Source organism: Camellia sinensis, chromosome 10, assembly GCF_055761805.1.
Source record: "Camellia sinensis isolate YWXY chromosome 10, ASM5576180v1, whole genome shotgun sequence".
NCBI lineage: Eukaryota > Viridiplantae > Streptophyta > Magnoliopsida > Ericales > Theaceae > Camellia > Camellia sinensis.
The window spans coordinates 168485761-168502779 of NC_138970.1; the positions used below are offsets into that span (position 1 = coordinate 168485761).

General features: G+C 39.3%; 1 protein-coding gene and 1 non-coding gene across 2 annotated transcripts; one reads left to right on the forward strand and one right to left on the reverse strand.

The window, feature by feature from the left end:
* Nucleotides 1-218: 218 nt before the first annotated feature.
* Nucleotides 219-10380, forward strand: LOC114274442 (uncharacterized). The gene is made up of 2 exons (XM_028216361.2): nt 219-2192; nt 9952-10380. Exons 1-2 carry the CDS (start codon nt 382-384, stop codon nt 9956-9958), a joined length of 1818 nt encoding a protein of 605 aa, XP_028072162.2. The 5' UTR covers nt 219-381; the 3' UTR covers nt 9959-10380.
* A 699-nt stretch (nt 10381-11079) lies between these two features.
* Nucleotides 11080-11151, reverse strand: TRNAG-UCC (transfer RNA glycine (anticodon UCC)). Its single transcript has one exon. It is a non-coding gene; the product is annotated as a tRNA-Gly (tRNA).
* Between the last annotated feature and the right edge of the window lie 5868 nt (nt 11152-17019).

Genomic DNA, 17019 nt, shown 5'->3' on the forward strand with positions numbered 1-17019 from the left:
GAACAATAACTTAAATTTAGGTTTGTTTCGATTCCAAATCAGGATTATAACTACAAACCCATGAATTGAATTGTAAAATACAATTTATCTATTTTAAAAACAAAAGTCAACTGCACATTAAAAAAATCAAATCAAATGAATCTAACCAATTTATGATTTTTTTTTAAACTCAGCTTTAAAAAAAAAAAAAAAATAGTAGAAGAAGAACAGCAAACGCCGTCGTATCAGCCTCAATTTTTTTGGGGTGAGTACTGTGTTTCTCTCTCTAGGAAAAAAATAGCCAGATTCTCTCTCTCTCTCTCTCTCTCTCTCCAGAGCTCCACTACAGAGACGAAAATCTAGGGTTTCGTTTTCTCTCTCCTCCTCGTTCGAACCATCACCATGGATCTTCTACAGTCATACGCAGACACCGACATGGACGACGACAATCAACAATTTCAACAACTACAACCACAACCACAACCACAACCACCCTCAATTCAAAACCCTAGCTCCACCGCCTCCGACCACTCATCATCGCCGGACTCATCGCCGCCTCGGATCTCCCTCCCTTCCAAATCCTCCGCCCCCAAAGTCGACGACACAATGCTTGCTCTCACAATCGCCGACTCCAATCGAGCCCTAACCAAGCCCCTCGATCCTTCCCAACACGTCGTCGTCTTCAACCCCACCTACGATCAGCTCTGGGCACCAATCTATGGCCCTTCACATCCCTACGCCAAGGACGGTATTGCTCAAGGTATGCGCAATCACAAGCTAGGGTTTGTTGAGAATGCTGCGATTGAACCCTTTGTTTTCGATGAACAGTACAATACTTTTCATAAATATGGGTACGCAGCTGATCCAGAGGGAAACAATTATGTTGGTGATTTGGATAGATTGAAGGAAACTGATGGCATTTCTGTGTATAATATACCTCAACATGAGCAGAAAAAGAGGAAACTTGAGAAGAAGAAGGAGAGTGTGGAGAATGAAGAGGAAGGTAGTGGTGAGGTTGAGCGGGTGGAGGTTGACAACCCGGCTTCGGAGACGTGGTTGTTGAAGAATCGAAAGAGTCCGTGGGCGGGAAAGAAGGAAGGGTTGCAAGTGGAGTTGACGGAGGAGCAGAAGAAGTATGCTGAGGAGTATGCGAAGAAGAAGGGTGAAGAAAAGAGTGGGAATAGTGAAAAGGGTGAGGTTGTTGCTGATAAGAGTACATTTCATGGGAAGGAGGAGAGGGATTATCAAGGTAGGTCTTGGATTGCTGCGCCCAAGGATGCTAAGGCTACCAATGATCATTGTTATATTCCCAAGAGATTGGTGCATACTTGGAGTGGGCACACGAAGGGTGTGTCTGCAATTCGGTTTTTCCCCAAGCACGGGCATTTGATTCTCTCGGCAGGAATGGATACCAAGGTGAAGATCTGGGATGTGTTTAATTCAGGTAAATGTATGAGGACTTACATGGGACATTCGAAGGCGGTTCGTGATATTTGGTTTTGCAATGATGGAAGTAAGTTTCTGACTGCTGGATATGATAAGAACATCAAATACTGGGATACAGAAACAGGACAGGTGATATCGGCATTCTCAACAGGGAAGATACCTTATGTGGTTAGGCTGAACCCGGATGAGGATAAGCAGAACATTCTTTTAGCAGGCATGAGTGACAAGAAGATTGTTCAGTGGGATATGAATACTGGGCAAATCACTCAAGAGTATGATCAACATTTGGGAGCAGTTAATACAATCACCTTTGTAGATAACAACAGAAGATTTGTCACATCTAGTGATGACAAATCTCTCCGGGTTTGGGAATTTGGGATTCCTGTGGTTATAAAGTATATCAGCGAGCCTCACATGCATTCTATGCCATCGATTTCCCTTCACCCAAACACAAACTGGCTAGCAGCACAGAGTTTGGACAATCAGATTCTTATCTACAGCACTAGGGAAAGATTTCAGCTTAATAAGAAGAAAAGGTTTGCAGGGCACATTGTGGCTGGATATGCTTGCCAAGTCAACTTTTCACCGGATGGTAGGTTTGTCATGTCGGGAGATGGTGAGGGTAAATGCTGGTTTTGGGACTGGAAGAGTTGCAAAGTCTTTAGAACTCTCAAGTGTCATGAAGGGGTATGCATTGGCTGTGAGTGGCATCCATTGGAGCAAAGTAAAGTTGCAACTTGTGGCTGGGATGGCTTAATCAAGTACTGGTAAGAAATCTATTCCATCACCCAGCATGACTAATTCTTATACCATAGTTGTTAATGTGTATGTATCACTTGGTTATGTTACATATTTATGTCACATTGTCTTTTTGTTTTTCATTAGAGAGATTTGATTGCTGAAATGTTGCATCTATAGCCTCAAGTAAAATTACTTCAAATCCCTTATGTGGTGTGGTTCCATTGTTCAAGCACTAAATTACTTTGGGAAATCTCTTAACCAAACCAAACCAAACCATGCCATGCCTTAAGCTCCATCAAATGGGGTCGGTTACATGAATCCTTCTTCTCCACGCGGCTCTATCAAATGCCATTTCGTTAGTCAAATTAAGTAGATTCATATCTCTATTTACAATGCTAGCTAACGTTAATCTAGGCCTACCCGGTCCCCTAATACTTCCATCTATCATCATTGTATCGCATCTCTTCACTACTGCTTCTGTTGGTCTCCATTGAATATGACCAAACCCTCTCAATCGATTCTCTCTCAACTTATCTCTTGTCAGTGCTATTTCTACCCATTCCTGAATACACTCATTTCTAATTCTGTCTTGTCTAGTCTTACTTTACATCCACCTTAGCATCCTCATTTTAGCAATACTCATCTTATCTACATATTTTTTGGTTGCCCAACATTCTGTCTCATACAACATCGCCGGTCTAATAGCTGTTCTATAAAACTTACCTTTTAGTCTAGTGGATATTCGTTTATTGCACAGTACCCCAGACGCACTTCTCCACTTAAGCCATCCCATCTTAATCTTATGGGCCACATTTGCATCAATTTTTCACGCCGTTGTGATAATCAACCCTAAATAACGAAAATATTCACTTTTAGTTAGTTCTTGGTTTTCAATCTTCACTTCTCTACTGCTTTCATTATTACTGTTACTAAATTTACACTCCATGTATTCTGTATTAGTTCTGCTTATTGGGAATCTTTTAGATTCAAGTGTTTGTCTCCAAGTTTTCAACTTTGTATTAATTCCTTCTCTAGTCTCGTTCACTAACACGATATTATTTGCAAAAAGACTACGCCATGGCACGTCATCCTGAATATTTCTCGTCAACTCATTCATAACTAAAGCAAAAAGATAAGGACTTAAGGTAGATCTTTGTTGTAACCCTACAGTGATAGAAAATTCATTTGTTTCTCCAGCAGGCGATCTAATAGTTGTCATCACCCCTTCATAAATGTCCCCAATCACATCAATGTAACCTTTTGTCACCCATTTTTTCTCTAACACCCACCATATTATATCTCGAGGCATTCTATCATATGCTTTCTCAAGGTCGATAAACACCATATGAATGTCTCTTTTCTTTTTTCTATACTTTTCTATTATTCTCCTCAAAAGATAGATCGCATCCATTATTGGCCTGCCAGACATAAATCCAAATTAATTCTCTGACACCTTTGTTATATCTCGCAATCGCGTTCCATCACCCCGTTCCACACTTTTATTCTATGACACATTAGCTTGATTCCTCTATAGTTATTGCAATTTTGGACATCTCCTTTATTCTTATAGATTGGAACTAAAATACTCTTCCTCCACTCATTTGGCATGTTCCTAGTCAACAAAATCTTGCCAGACAACCTAGTCAACAAAGCAACCCCCTTTTACCCAAACACTTACAAGCTTCAATAGAGATATCATTGAGTCCTAAAACTGATAAAATTAATTGATTCATGATATTGTGGTGGCATGATGAGTATCACTTAAGCTGACAGATGAAAAGTTAGAGTAGCCAACAAACAAAAAGGTAAATCAAATGTGAAAAATAGTGTGTTGAAGTATTTACAATGTAGCTGCTAAATTCAAATCATAACAGATTGAAATGGCTGATAACTTAAGTGACATGGTATTTTATAACCATTATAGCTGCACATTTTGTTCTTATCAATAAATTTTCTTTAGGTCATTTCAGTCTTAGAATGCCTTGTGATAATGGAGTAGATGTGGCTAATCAATCTGAACTACATGGTTCCCATCCAAATCAATTAGTTGTATTGGGAAGCTGTTATCCAAACTTCAAAAAGTATTGGAAGCTGATAACCAAACTTCAAATAAGGCTTAAACTTGACCAAAACTTGATTACCAAGCTGCAGAATGGCCTTTTACAATTCCTTTTTTTATTTTTATTTAAATTTTTTACCGTATGTTTGGATCTTGAATTTGTGGAGGGAAAGGAAAAGATGAGAAAAAAAGAAGTGCAAGATGCTAAATTCTTTTCTTTTGTTGGGTTGGTTTTGACGAATGAGAAAAAAATGGTTGTTTGTATAAATGAATATTTTTAAAAGTAATTTCATTTCTATTTTATTTTCTTTTCCCTTGATTAATTCAACATCAAAAGATAGCATTAGCTTTAGGGATATGGTCAGTGACAAGGGTCTTGGAACTTGCATGCCTGATCAACAGGAACTACTAGGTTCCAAGCCTAGGTAATTTTCGTTTTTGGGAAGCTAACTTTCAAACTTAAAAATTAGTCTTATCACAAACCTTAACTTGATTATCTGAGCTTCCTATTGTGTTTGAAATTGCCATCATCTACCCCTGTTAGTAGGTTGTCAACCATGGGAAGATGTTTAAAACCCAGGCCATGTGTTGCTTTCTGGGTTCTTAAAAGCCTTTTGTTTAACCAATGACTCAGTTTACTCCACCAGCTATGTAATGGTCACCTAGCTTTTGTTCCTTGTTTAAGATAGTATTTTAGGGTGAACTCAAAGAAATATCATGTTCAATTCTTCACTTTTCTTGGTCTCAATGGTCCGGGATGGGGTGCTACAACATCATTTGAAACCGTTCGGTAGTCACCAGCTCTGTCTGTTTTTGATGCAAACATAAAGAGCTGAGGAGGATGATAAATGAGAGCCATTTGTTGTCGAAGCTACAATGCAGGAATTTGTAGTCTACAGAAGAGAAGAAATTACTTCTAGATTAAAATTGTAGTTCAATGATTGTCTCTCTCTTTTTATATTTTCATTTATGGTAATTGGGACTTGGGTACAGGTACCATGTGTCATATTCATCTAACTCTCATGTCCAAAGACACTAGACGCGGCAGAATTTCATATTTTTTAAATACTAATTTCATTTATTTAGGATAAAATAGTATTTACAAACTGGCATATTTTTTATGAATAGAATGAGAGATAGTTTTGTAGTGAACTCTATTACGAGTTAAGTATATTCAGTGGGTGCATGCCCAAGTAGATATGTTGGACTTGTATCCCATGATTGCTTCAGAAATTTTGAAGAATCCGTGTACGTACCAGCTATGTTACACAGACTCGGGCGTGGATATCGGGTGTGGGTGTGTATCTGGGAGTCGGACACTTCAAAATTAAAAATTGAGGATACGTGAATAGGGATCCAAATGTGGATACGTGTACGGGGATACGTTAAATAGTTATTTCAAAAATATATTTATTATACAAAAATGAGTTAAATAGTTATTTTTTAAATATATTTATTATATGAAGATGAGTTAAAAAAAGTTGACCCAATAATTTTTTTTTTTTTTTTTTTTTTTTAAATAGAATCAAACATATGGATAAGTCTTATAATAACCCATTTTATTGTTGAATAGAGTTTATAAACAGGCCCAAATATTTTTTTTCTTTATTTGGATCCAACCCATTAAGATTTATTATGATAAAAACCAGCTAATAGGTGTAAATTTTTTCTTTATTTTTTTGGGTCCAGCCCATTATAGTTTATAATATATATATTTTTTTTGATAAATAAATTATAGTTTATAATATTAATTATTATGATACAAATTAGTGCCCAAACTTTCTATTTATTTATTTGGGTCCAGCCCATTAAGATTTATAATATTAATTAGCCAATAGCTCAAGCCTTTTATTTATGAGGTAATTACCTAAAAGTTCTATCTACACATTTGGTGGTAACTTAGGTCCTATCAAAAAAATTTTGAACCAGTAAGTCCCATGTACAGTTAAAAAGACGCTTTACCCTTTAATTCTAAAACTGAGAATGTTCTCAATTTCAAAATTGAAAGTATTCTTCTCAATTTATAATTATCAAAACTAAGAAATTTCTCAATTTTTTTTCTAATATGAACTAAGAATATTATCAAAAGTAAGAAATTTATAATTATCAATTTTGAGAAATTTCTCAATTTTTTTCATGCTTAAAATTGAGATTATTATAAACTATGAAGGTTCTCAATTTTGAGAAATTTCTCAATTTCTTTCATGATTAAAATTGAGAATATTATCAATCTACTCTCTCTTACATTTACGTTCTCCTCCTCCTTTTACACTTTCCAGATCTGGAAATCTTCTAATCTAGTTATAGATCTGGTTCGAGATGTTGAGCTCCACAGCAACTTCGTTGAGCTCAATGAAAGAAGTAGTTGAAGATCACCACCACGAACATTGCTCCTTGTTATCTCTCCTCCACTGTTCTCTACTTTATTGTCGTTCAAATTAGTTGATAATTGATTATTGTAGTCATATTGCCGCAGCAGTAGTTGAAGATCTGTACTTCGTTGAAGATCTGCAGCTTCACAGATCTGTACTACAACGAACTAATTGATTATCTAGCAAGAAGAACGATTCGATATTGCCGCAACAGCCATCATCGAATCGTTCGAGACCTGTACTTTGTTGCACTGAAGAATTGATCTCGAGAGCCACTGATTCGACCCTTGCTGCTACTGCTGCTGCGACGTGGTCGCTGCGTGGAACGTCGCCTTGGGACGCTGTCGCTGATGATCGGTGGCGATTTTCGATGATACTCAAGTGGATGCGTATCGGGATTTGGAGTCCAATCGATTTCGCAGACGACGGAGTTGGAAACGAATTGAAGAAGAAGAAGAAGATGAAGGATCTGATCGTAGCAAGACTATTCATGTTGACCAGAGGCTAGAGACTGAGTCTGTGGAGAGAGAGAGAGAGAGAGAGTCTGGTTGGCGAGGAGGTCTTGGAAGGGTAAATTGGCCTATTAAAAATTAATGGGACTTGAAGGAGCAAATGATTTTATTTAGGACTTAATGGAGTATAAGTTTACAAAATGGGACTTGTATGTAAATGCCCTTTTATTTATTTATTAGGTCCAGCCCATTAGGTCCAGCCATTAGGGTTTGATACAAACAAAATCAGCAGCGGCAGCTTTGACACAATGGGTCTGTCTCACGTACAGCAACAACACGATGGGTATGTCTCCTCTTCGCTTCTCTCTCACACGCACAGCAACAAGATGGGTTTGTATCTTCTCTTCTCTTCTCTTCTCTCACACATGCACAGCACGATCGAGAGAGATATCGAGGGACAGAAGGAGATTGTGATAGAGAGAGAGGAGATCGAGATAGAGAAGAAGATTGAAAGACATGATCAAGATCTTGAACCCATACATCAATGTAAGTATCTCAACCTTCTTCTTCTTTTTTGATTAGCCATGTCCGAGAGAGGAGAGGTGAATCCGACACAAATCCCACACCCGCACCCGTGTCGTGTCGTGTCATGTCGTGTCGACACGGGTACTTCGCCCCAAAGTGCCGAGTCCATGTAACATAGCGTACCATAGGTTTGTCTATAATACATACAGCTCTACATATTAACATCTCACCGTATGTAGTTCGTTATAAAGATCCTGCCTGCCCAATTTTTATTTATTTATTTTTAATTTTGTGTGTGCGCATGTGTGGTTCCTAAATGAAATATAAATTGGCATGGTGCAGAAAGGGTAGAAAAAGATCTCATGAATTCTTTATTATTTAAGCTAAACCAACATTTCCTGGGGTTTGCAAATTAACCAAGCCACCTTATTGACAGCAATGGTGGCTTGATCCGATGACCTATGTTTATTGAAGGGATATATATATATATATATATAATCTGATCAATTGTGTAAAGACCTGGCATTACTTGAATTGAGAAACTTCTTGTGACAATCTGGGATGAAGTTGCAAACACTGACGATGCATTGATTGATGTGATTTGTGTAACGAGCCAAAGTGACCACAACAAGAGATGGCAAAGAATAGCTTAAGTCCATGGAAAATTGGTGATGATGTAGATCAATTAGAGTTTGATAGTGAGCATTGGCCACCGTAGAGAACAGGAAAAGTCCCATAGAAAGAAACAAGTATCGGAGTGGAGTTGATGGAGAATCAACGGTAGCAGACTAGGGCATGGATTGTGCTATTGAAGGCACAAATACTATGAATGATCATTGATACATGAAGGGGTAGTGTGTTGGCAGTTGAGTTATTTATAATTCTGGTGTTTCATTCCCTCACAGGAGTTAGATATGACGATAATTTTGGTGTTATTTTTTTATATTTCTTGGTGCAATAAGAATGTCAACACTGTAGACAAAATAAGAGAGTGATATCTCAGGTTCCCTTTCTAGTGTCCTATTACAATGTGATATGAGGACAAAAAAGATGTTGGATGAGGAAAGAATTGAAATCTTTTGGAAAGATTTTTAGAAATTATATCAATAGAGTATTAAGTAGGATTTAAATATTGTATTATTTTTTTTGGTAAGTTTTACAATTAGGGTTTTCTTGTATGTCTATAAATAGCTTATTACGTAGTAGGTTTATTCAGATTGTGATATTGAATTGAGTTGATTTTTTGATATTGAGATCAAAGAATTTAGGGTTTATTTTCTTTTGTTTTGGTATGGCATTTCTTTTTCTTTACATTTATTTTCTTTCGCGTCCATCCGACATCATGATCTTTTTCTAGCCATTATATTGGTTTCACTGGGTAACTTAAAATGCCATTTCTATCTTCCAAGTAAGAACTTTTTAATAATGACTGATCAATTTGCTTGCTTATTCCTTTTACTGCATTTTTACTCATTTAGTTCTTGATTGTCTCCGTTTTGCTTCATCATAATACCTGCACATTCATCATTAAAAGGTGCTGTACTGGTGCTACCCAACTATAATACTTGCTTTTCCACACGTAGGAGATGAAATTAATAACTTTGCACCAGTAAAATAGAAGATAAGCTGAGAGAGAATAGATTGAAATAGTTTGATCATATACAACGGAGATCAATAGAGGTAGTGGTGAAGAGATGCGATACAGTGACAGTAGAAGGAAGTGTTAGGGGAAGGGATAGATTTAGATTGACGTGGGCTAGTGTGGTAAATAGAGATATAAATCTCCTTAATTTGACTAATTAAATGGCCTTTGATAGAGTCGAGTAGAGAAAAAAGATTGATGTAACTGACCTCATTTGATGGGGATTTAAGGCTTGGTTTGGTTTGATTTTCTCTTGTAGGTCATGAACTTGCACTGTGTACTGAGGGTTTAGTCTTTATTGGGGTTTGAATACATACTCCTAATTACTCTTGTCCAATGAATTATCAAAATGAGATCAAACCTTATGATGTGAATAATGTCATTGAAACTCGGAAGGGAATATGCTTAATCATTTTGAACTTTAAAGCCTTAATGGACAATAGAATTTCAGTTATTTGGCATTTTACGAGAATATTCAGATGTTGGAATAGAAACTGAAATGTACTTTTGAAATTTGTAATTTCTTCCTGCACTGATGCATATGATGCTCATCTACATCATCACTTCTTAACTTATGGAAAGGTAAATATATGCATCATGCTCTCTCTCTCTCTCTCTCTTCATGTACACTTGCACACATATTTTTGTATTCATGTACTTTCCTGTACGTGTTGGCGCTATTGCTTGTGAAGTTCTGTTATCACTGTGAATGATAATATCATCTCTGACTTGCAGGGACTAGTCTTTTCAAATTCCAATAGCACACATTAGTCGAGCAGCTTATTGCCTACTCGGACTGGAGTGCCCAGATTGTATACTTGAAATGCTATTGTGCGATGGGCTTCTCCGGTTGATGTTAAATGCCTCTTCTTGTTCATCGCTCTGAAGTATTGAGAATAGTCAAATCTTATGAAGCTGGGTGGACTTATCCGCCCTCTGATATCTATGCTTGCAGCTAAGTTGTGAGACGGGAAAATGGCATCGATCTGTATTATTATAATTTTCTTAAAATTTTGTTTTTTCAACCTTTTTTTCTGTTAAGGAGCTTTTGCTAGTGAAATGTTCTTGCTAAGAAGTCTTTTAGATCAGTACTCACTTTTCCTAATTTTCGTGTTAATCTGTATTACTATGTTTCTCTTTTGTTAAGGTCGGGTATGTTGTTCAGATTCGGAGCTTGTGTTGTATGGAATCTGTAGATTATGGGATCTGTTTGTGGGGCGCTGGGCAGTGACCTTGCAGGGCACTGGTGTGTCATAGGGATGTCGGATGAAATCTCCCCAGTCTATCGAAAAAATACTTGTTTGGTGAGTTGCCAAGAGATGGAGGGTGGCCGTCAGGTTGGTGGTTGGAGCGTTGCAGGAAGTCATGAGCAGTGATTGTCCGTTTGTCAAATGATTGCTGGTGGTTATGCAGAGGATTGTCAGAAGTTGGTCGGTGGATCGCTGATGATTGGTGGTGGCCTGGGGTGGGTAGTGGCTGGAGATGGTAGGGGAAAGAGGAAAAAGTGAAACCTTGGTTTTGAAAACAATTGAAAAACATTGAATCTTGATTTTTTTCGTTTCAAAAACTTGAAATTTTTTGAAATCAAATGAAAATAATATGTCAAACAAAAATTTATTTTAATTTTTTTTAAAAAAAAGAATAAAATAGAAAACAAGTAACGAAGTGTTACATGGGTGAGGCTATTGAAAGTGCAAAATTGAGTTTATTATAGACTTCACTAGTCTAGTATTTTTATTTTTATTAGTATTATTATTTTTCAATTCATGCTAGTCTAGAATTGGAGAGGGTCTCTCTTGCAATTTGTATTCCAAAAAAAATAAAAAAAAATTATGTCAGGGAAGGTAAGACCAAATATGTTAATGCGTCTGCCGGGAGTCGAACCCGGGTCTATTGCTTGGAAGGCAATTATCCTAACCGTTGGACTACAAACGCTTGATGCTACTCTCTCCTAATAATTTTATAAATACATTATGATACAAAGTGGCTCATTTTCCTCAGGGATAAAAACAAAAAAAAAAAAAATTGTATCGTCGAAATGTACTAACAATTGATTTAATGGATGATAGTGAGAGGAATGATCTCAAACTCAAAGAGACCAGTCAGTGGCGGAGCCACATGGTCCCCTTCGATTTTTTTATTTATTTTTATTTTTTTTTACATATATACATAAATAAAATTTTAAATAAAAATAATATTTAAAATTAAATATTAAGGATATTTTTAAATTTATAAAAACAATAGTGATTGTTTTATTAAAAATGAAGTGATCACAGCAAATTATATTTATGAAAATTTTGTAAAAAAAATCTTAATATAAGGTCATATTTGATTCACAAGATTAATAATGAAATATTAATAATCCTATTAAACTAGTGTGATATTCACTATCTAATTGAATTAATATCTATTGGATTAATAATCCCACCCCTACCCCATTACTAATAATCCTACAAATTTGTTGGATTAATTATCCGTTGGATTAATAATCCTAAACTAAAATGTTAAAACAAACATAGGATAATTGGGCCCACCGATTAATAATCCCAATCCCATACTCTAATCCACCCAATCAAACATGCCCTAAAGGTAATATCTATCATTATTGATATGCAAATATAATTAATCTCATTCTATATATATATAAATTACTAGAGTATTAGTTATATTTACATGTGTAGTTCACCCTTCATATGCTGCTTTACTATTGGTTGGTGGTATCATATATTAATAATGACGCGATATCATTATTATATGAAATTTTTACTCAAATTTTGTAAAAATTTGATTTATCTTACCATTATATAATTTATTTTACGAGTTAAATATATGACTTTTTACATTGTCCATGTTACACTAGTTACACGCAATACTTTCTTTTTGATTTTACTCGAAATTAATTGTAAAATTTTATGTGAAATACTATTTGAGAGAGTAATTTATATGAAAATTGGGCCGAGCTACGTAAATAGGCCGTTGTGGGCCTTAGGGCGAAGGGATGAGTAAAAAAGCCGTTAAAGTTACTCCGGTCCCAAAGAGGTTAGCCCGGTCACCATACTAAAATCTTATATCGGTTAAGGCGCAGTATGGTTAGTTCGGTCTAAAAGTCTTGCTAGAAGTTAGATCGGTTTAGACTTAACACTGTTGACACAAGAGGAACTGGGGTAAGAACATTGAAGGTAGAACCGAACTAACGATAGTTTGGTTTACTCTGTGGCTCGGCGTGATCATGATTACTTCGGTCATATTGGAGTTCGGCCATGGTAAAAACCATCTCACTTGGTTTAAGCAGTGAGGGGGGTGTTGAAGGATAAGTATTATCTTTCAGGAGTATGAATCTTAGGAGGACTCTACATGGAGGAGTAAGAGTCATACTTGGATTGTGCCACACGGAACCTATAAAAGCTCACAAACATCACCTATAGAGAGGTAACACACAACTTTGATTCTTGAATACACAGAGCTTTTGTCTTTGTCCATTTTTCTGACTTAGGCATCGGAGGGGTTTCCGGCACACACCCGCCGGCTAGCTCACGTTTGTGTTTTCAGGGAATAAAGCGACGACGTTAGGAGGAGCACAGACTTGATCAACAGGATTATACGAGAAGAATTATTTCTTTCCCGTACAATTGGCGCCGTCTGTGGGAAAAATAGACAGGACAAAACCTCTTGATCAAGCTTTACCTCTTTAGGAACAATGGCGCATAATAAAGATTTACCACAGTCCGCCATCGACGGGCAAACACCAGATGGGGGTGCAAGGCGCGAAGGACTACCTTCTATCCCTCCCATGGCGGACTTGGAGCCCCAACAACATAACTCCAGGAGGGATACTAGGGGGAGGCGGACTAACAGCCCCCGTCACTCTCATTCACAAAGTCCTGATAGGCAAAGGCGGAGGATTGATCCTCAAGTTCTGGAGGACCGCGTGAAGGAGCAAGACGAATTAATAAGGAAGATGGCGGCGGACATGAAGGCCTTGAAGCGCCAGATGAAGGGAAAATGAGTGGCGACAGGAGAGGGGCGTAAAAACAAGACGCCCCCTCGCCGCTCAGAAGACCATGGAAGGCATTCCATACCATCACAAGCAGAGAGTAGAAGCCTCAGGACAGGCGATACTCAGTCTAGAACCTCCAGAACTCGTTACTCCAGGTCTGAGAGAACGAGATCATTGAGGTCTTACATAGAGGGAAGTACCTACCGACCCTCACACTCGCACCAAACATCATCCAAATAGACGGAGTTGCCCAGATTATCCGATTTGCGGATCATGCTGGAAGAAAAGGCACGATGGAAGGAGGACATTAGGGCGCGCGACCCTCGCAGAGTTTCTGCCCTTCAACGATTGGCTCCTCGATCGCATGGAAGCGTCGAGGTTGGAATGCCATTACCACGCCCTGCCTACGAACCGACGGACAAAACATTAACAAGGCTGCAGACCTCGCCGTTCGTTCCGGCAATTGAAAACGCGCCCCTACCTACAGGCTTCCTTCAGCCCAAATTCATTACGTACCAGGGAAAAACGGACCCCTACATTCACCTAAGCCACTTCCGCCAGGTTATGGCGGTATAGCGGCGAAACGAGGCTCTAATGTGCATCCTCTTCCTGTCAAGCCTTGGCGATCTAGGCTTGACTTGGTTTGAAAAACTTCCAGAAGGCAACATAGCCTCTTGGGCGCAATTGGCGGAGGCGTTTGTCACAAGGTTCAAAACAAACACCAAAACCCCGGTGGAGATTGACCAGTTACTCTCCATCGACATGGGTGAAAAAGAGACGCTAAGGTCCTACAATAGTCGCTACTGGGAGACATTCAACCAGATTGGGGACTGCCCCACCAATCTCGCCATTGCACAGTACAAAAGAGGCCTTCCAGCCGGGAATAGACTAAGGGACTCGATCACCATGACACCACCCCTCACCATGGAAGCCTTGATGGAAAGAGTGCATCAGCACATCAGGGTGGAAGAGGCTAGTGCTCGTGCCAAAACAAAATCTGGCACCACCGCAGTGCCAGAGAAAAAGGCCTCGACAAAGGTCAACGTGGTAGATCGTCCAAGTAGAAACGGACGAGGCAGGCGAGACAACGGAGAGGACCAGTTACCCTTATTTCGACTGAAGAGTAATAAGAGTTTAATCTAGCCAACCACTCTTTTAGCCGATGTCCTTACTTCGGCTAAAGAGTGGTTGTCTAGTAAGCTCAGTCAGATTGCTCAGCTAAGACCAGAATAAAGTATCTCGGCCGAAAAATATTGTGTTTCGTTCAAGTTGCAGTTAGAAAGAAAGCACAAACAGGAAAGCAAACCGAGATTACAGTTGGAACAAAAGAAGTCATTGAAAATTCATTACAGTTACAAGCATACAGATCAAATCGAAATAAAAGTTGAACAAAAAAGAAGATGATTCTCATTAATCAAGATTCAAAGCGATTACAAAGGGGGGGCCATAGCCCGGTTACAAGAGCAAAAAGCAACAAGAAAAGAAAGTACAGAATCAAGTAAAAAGGTCTTCAAGATCGGCTTGAATATCAACTTGAACACCGGTTGCAGATGGAAGATCAGTCTCAGTAGCAACTGGCAGAACGGTATTAGTCGGCGGCTCAACAGTTAGGTCTTCAACCGTTGGCTCCAACCGAGCTGATTGATCGTTGCCTTGCTCATTGACTACCGGAGTAACAGTTGGCTCATTTTCTTCATCTTCATCATCTGAAACCTGCAAAAATTGTTGTTGGACAGAAGCAGCATACTCCGCTAGTGAGGCCGGAATGAAATACTGAGGAGCATTTTAGACCTCGGTTTCGGGCCCACAGCCGAGCTTCTCCACAGCACTTCTCCAGCCGCACTTGAAAAATAAGTCCTTCGCTCCCTCACATTATGGAATGTAGAGGCCCTCTGCCTCCTTGAAACCTTCGGTGTTGGCACCATCCACCTCCTTCTTCAGTTCAGCAATTTCGGCGTCCTTTTTTCCTTCGAGCTTGACTAGCTCACGAAGGTACTTATCTTTCATCACGATCAACGCCTTCTGTTTGTCAGCTTCAGCCGAGGTAACTAGTCCGGTTAGACGAGCTACCTCAGCCACTAGCTCGGTCGTTTTTTGTTGTGATTCCTTCAGTTCGGTTTTTCTTTCTTCCAACTCTACCATGGCCTGCCTAGCCATTTTCCTGAGCTCCAATACCTTTTGATGGGCAATTTGGCTCTTCTGAAGAGACTGAAATGAATGGAAAGAAATCAATGACAAAACCGAACTGAAAGTTTGAAAAATTTGAGAGACGAGGGGCATCTTACCAGGATCATGGATTTGGTGGCCGATCGGATGGCCCTTAGCTCGGTCAGGTTCTGGTGGTGTTCCATGTCTGCTGGAAGGCAAACACTCTTGGCAAGGTTGAATGCCATCAAGTGATCCTTCTCAGCAACCACCGAATCGGTATCCTGGATATCTCGGTTCTGAAATTTCAGCTTCGGTACCCACTTGGAGGAGCTAGCCCAGTCAGAAGGCTCCGGTTGTGGAATAGGTGGGTGGCTCGGTGGAGGGGTGGTTTCGTCCTCATCCGCTAGACGCTACTCGGTTGGGGTAGACCGGGCACGCTTGGATGGGCGTGATGAAGAAGGCTGTTGAGAAGGAATGGCCACAACGGCCTGTTGCGTTTGGCTTGGTGGCGGTACTTCGGGTTTGTTGGTTTTGGTCAAGAGGGCCCTGACTCTATTTCTCTTGGCCATCTCTTCTTCAGCGGTCAGTGGGATTAGTCTAATATGTGGCAAGGTTGGGTCTGGTTCGGGGGCATCCTCAAGCAGAAAGTTTGTTACTCTGGCTTTTCGGCGACCGCTGTAACGGTATGTCGGCTCAAAATTAAGAAGTTTGGCCCAACTTCTTTCTGGAAAACGTAGTGTGGCGCGAAGTATGTTCAGGTTGGGGTAACTATACAAAGATTGAAGATGTGATGAATCTGCATTAAGAAGACTAACTGTTAGTTCGGTTCAGGAGCAGGTAACCGAAATAAAAACAAAGCATGTGAACAAACTGAAGTAATTATACCAGGTGTTCCTTTTTTCCAGTTTATACTTTGGCCTGGGATCTGGGCTTAGTGGTCTTCAAAATTTCCAGATACCCAGAAAAAATCGTCATCGTTTAAGTCCTTATCTGGCGTATCTTTTATTATTTTTTCTCTGCGACGGCGTATCCTAAGGTAGTAGACCCAGCCGTCATCTTTGGAGCCAATGGAGTATTGGTGGAATATTTCTGCTAGACCGAGGTTAAGACCGGCTCGGCGGTTTAGTTCGGCTATTCCCATTATTATACGGTAAGAATTGGTCGAAAGCTGAGTTGGGCATATTCTGGTTTGTCTTAGGAATTCACAAATCAAGGGTTGAACGGGGAATCTTAGTCCGGTTTCTATTATTGATAGGAGGGTGAAAGGTACATAGCCCTCTTTTTCCCATGGAACGATATCTTGTTCGGCTAGGATAAGTTGGACGTCGTCAGGAATGTTGTAATCCCTTCGAAATTCGGCCAGGCCACCAGGGGTTTCTACCAAAAACCTATACTTCCCCATTTATTTTTTAAGTTATGGATAAATTAGTTCGGTCGCAAAATTGTGCTCAGTAGCTCGGTTGAGCGCGCAGTGGAGTGCCTGGGCAACCTAAGTCTGCAAAGTGAAAAACAAAGGGGTTAAGCATAGATCATTGGACCGTTCTACAAAATAAAAGCAAGAATAGGAGTCCTACTTCGGCTATGTGGATGCTACAGGTTCTATCTCGGTTTCAACAAGGTGCTTGGTAGCTCGGATGGATTAGTAGGTAATGTTAGAC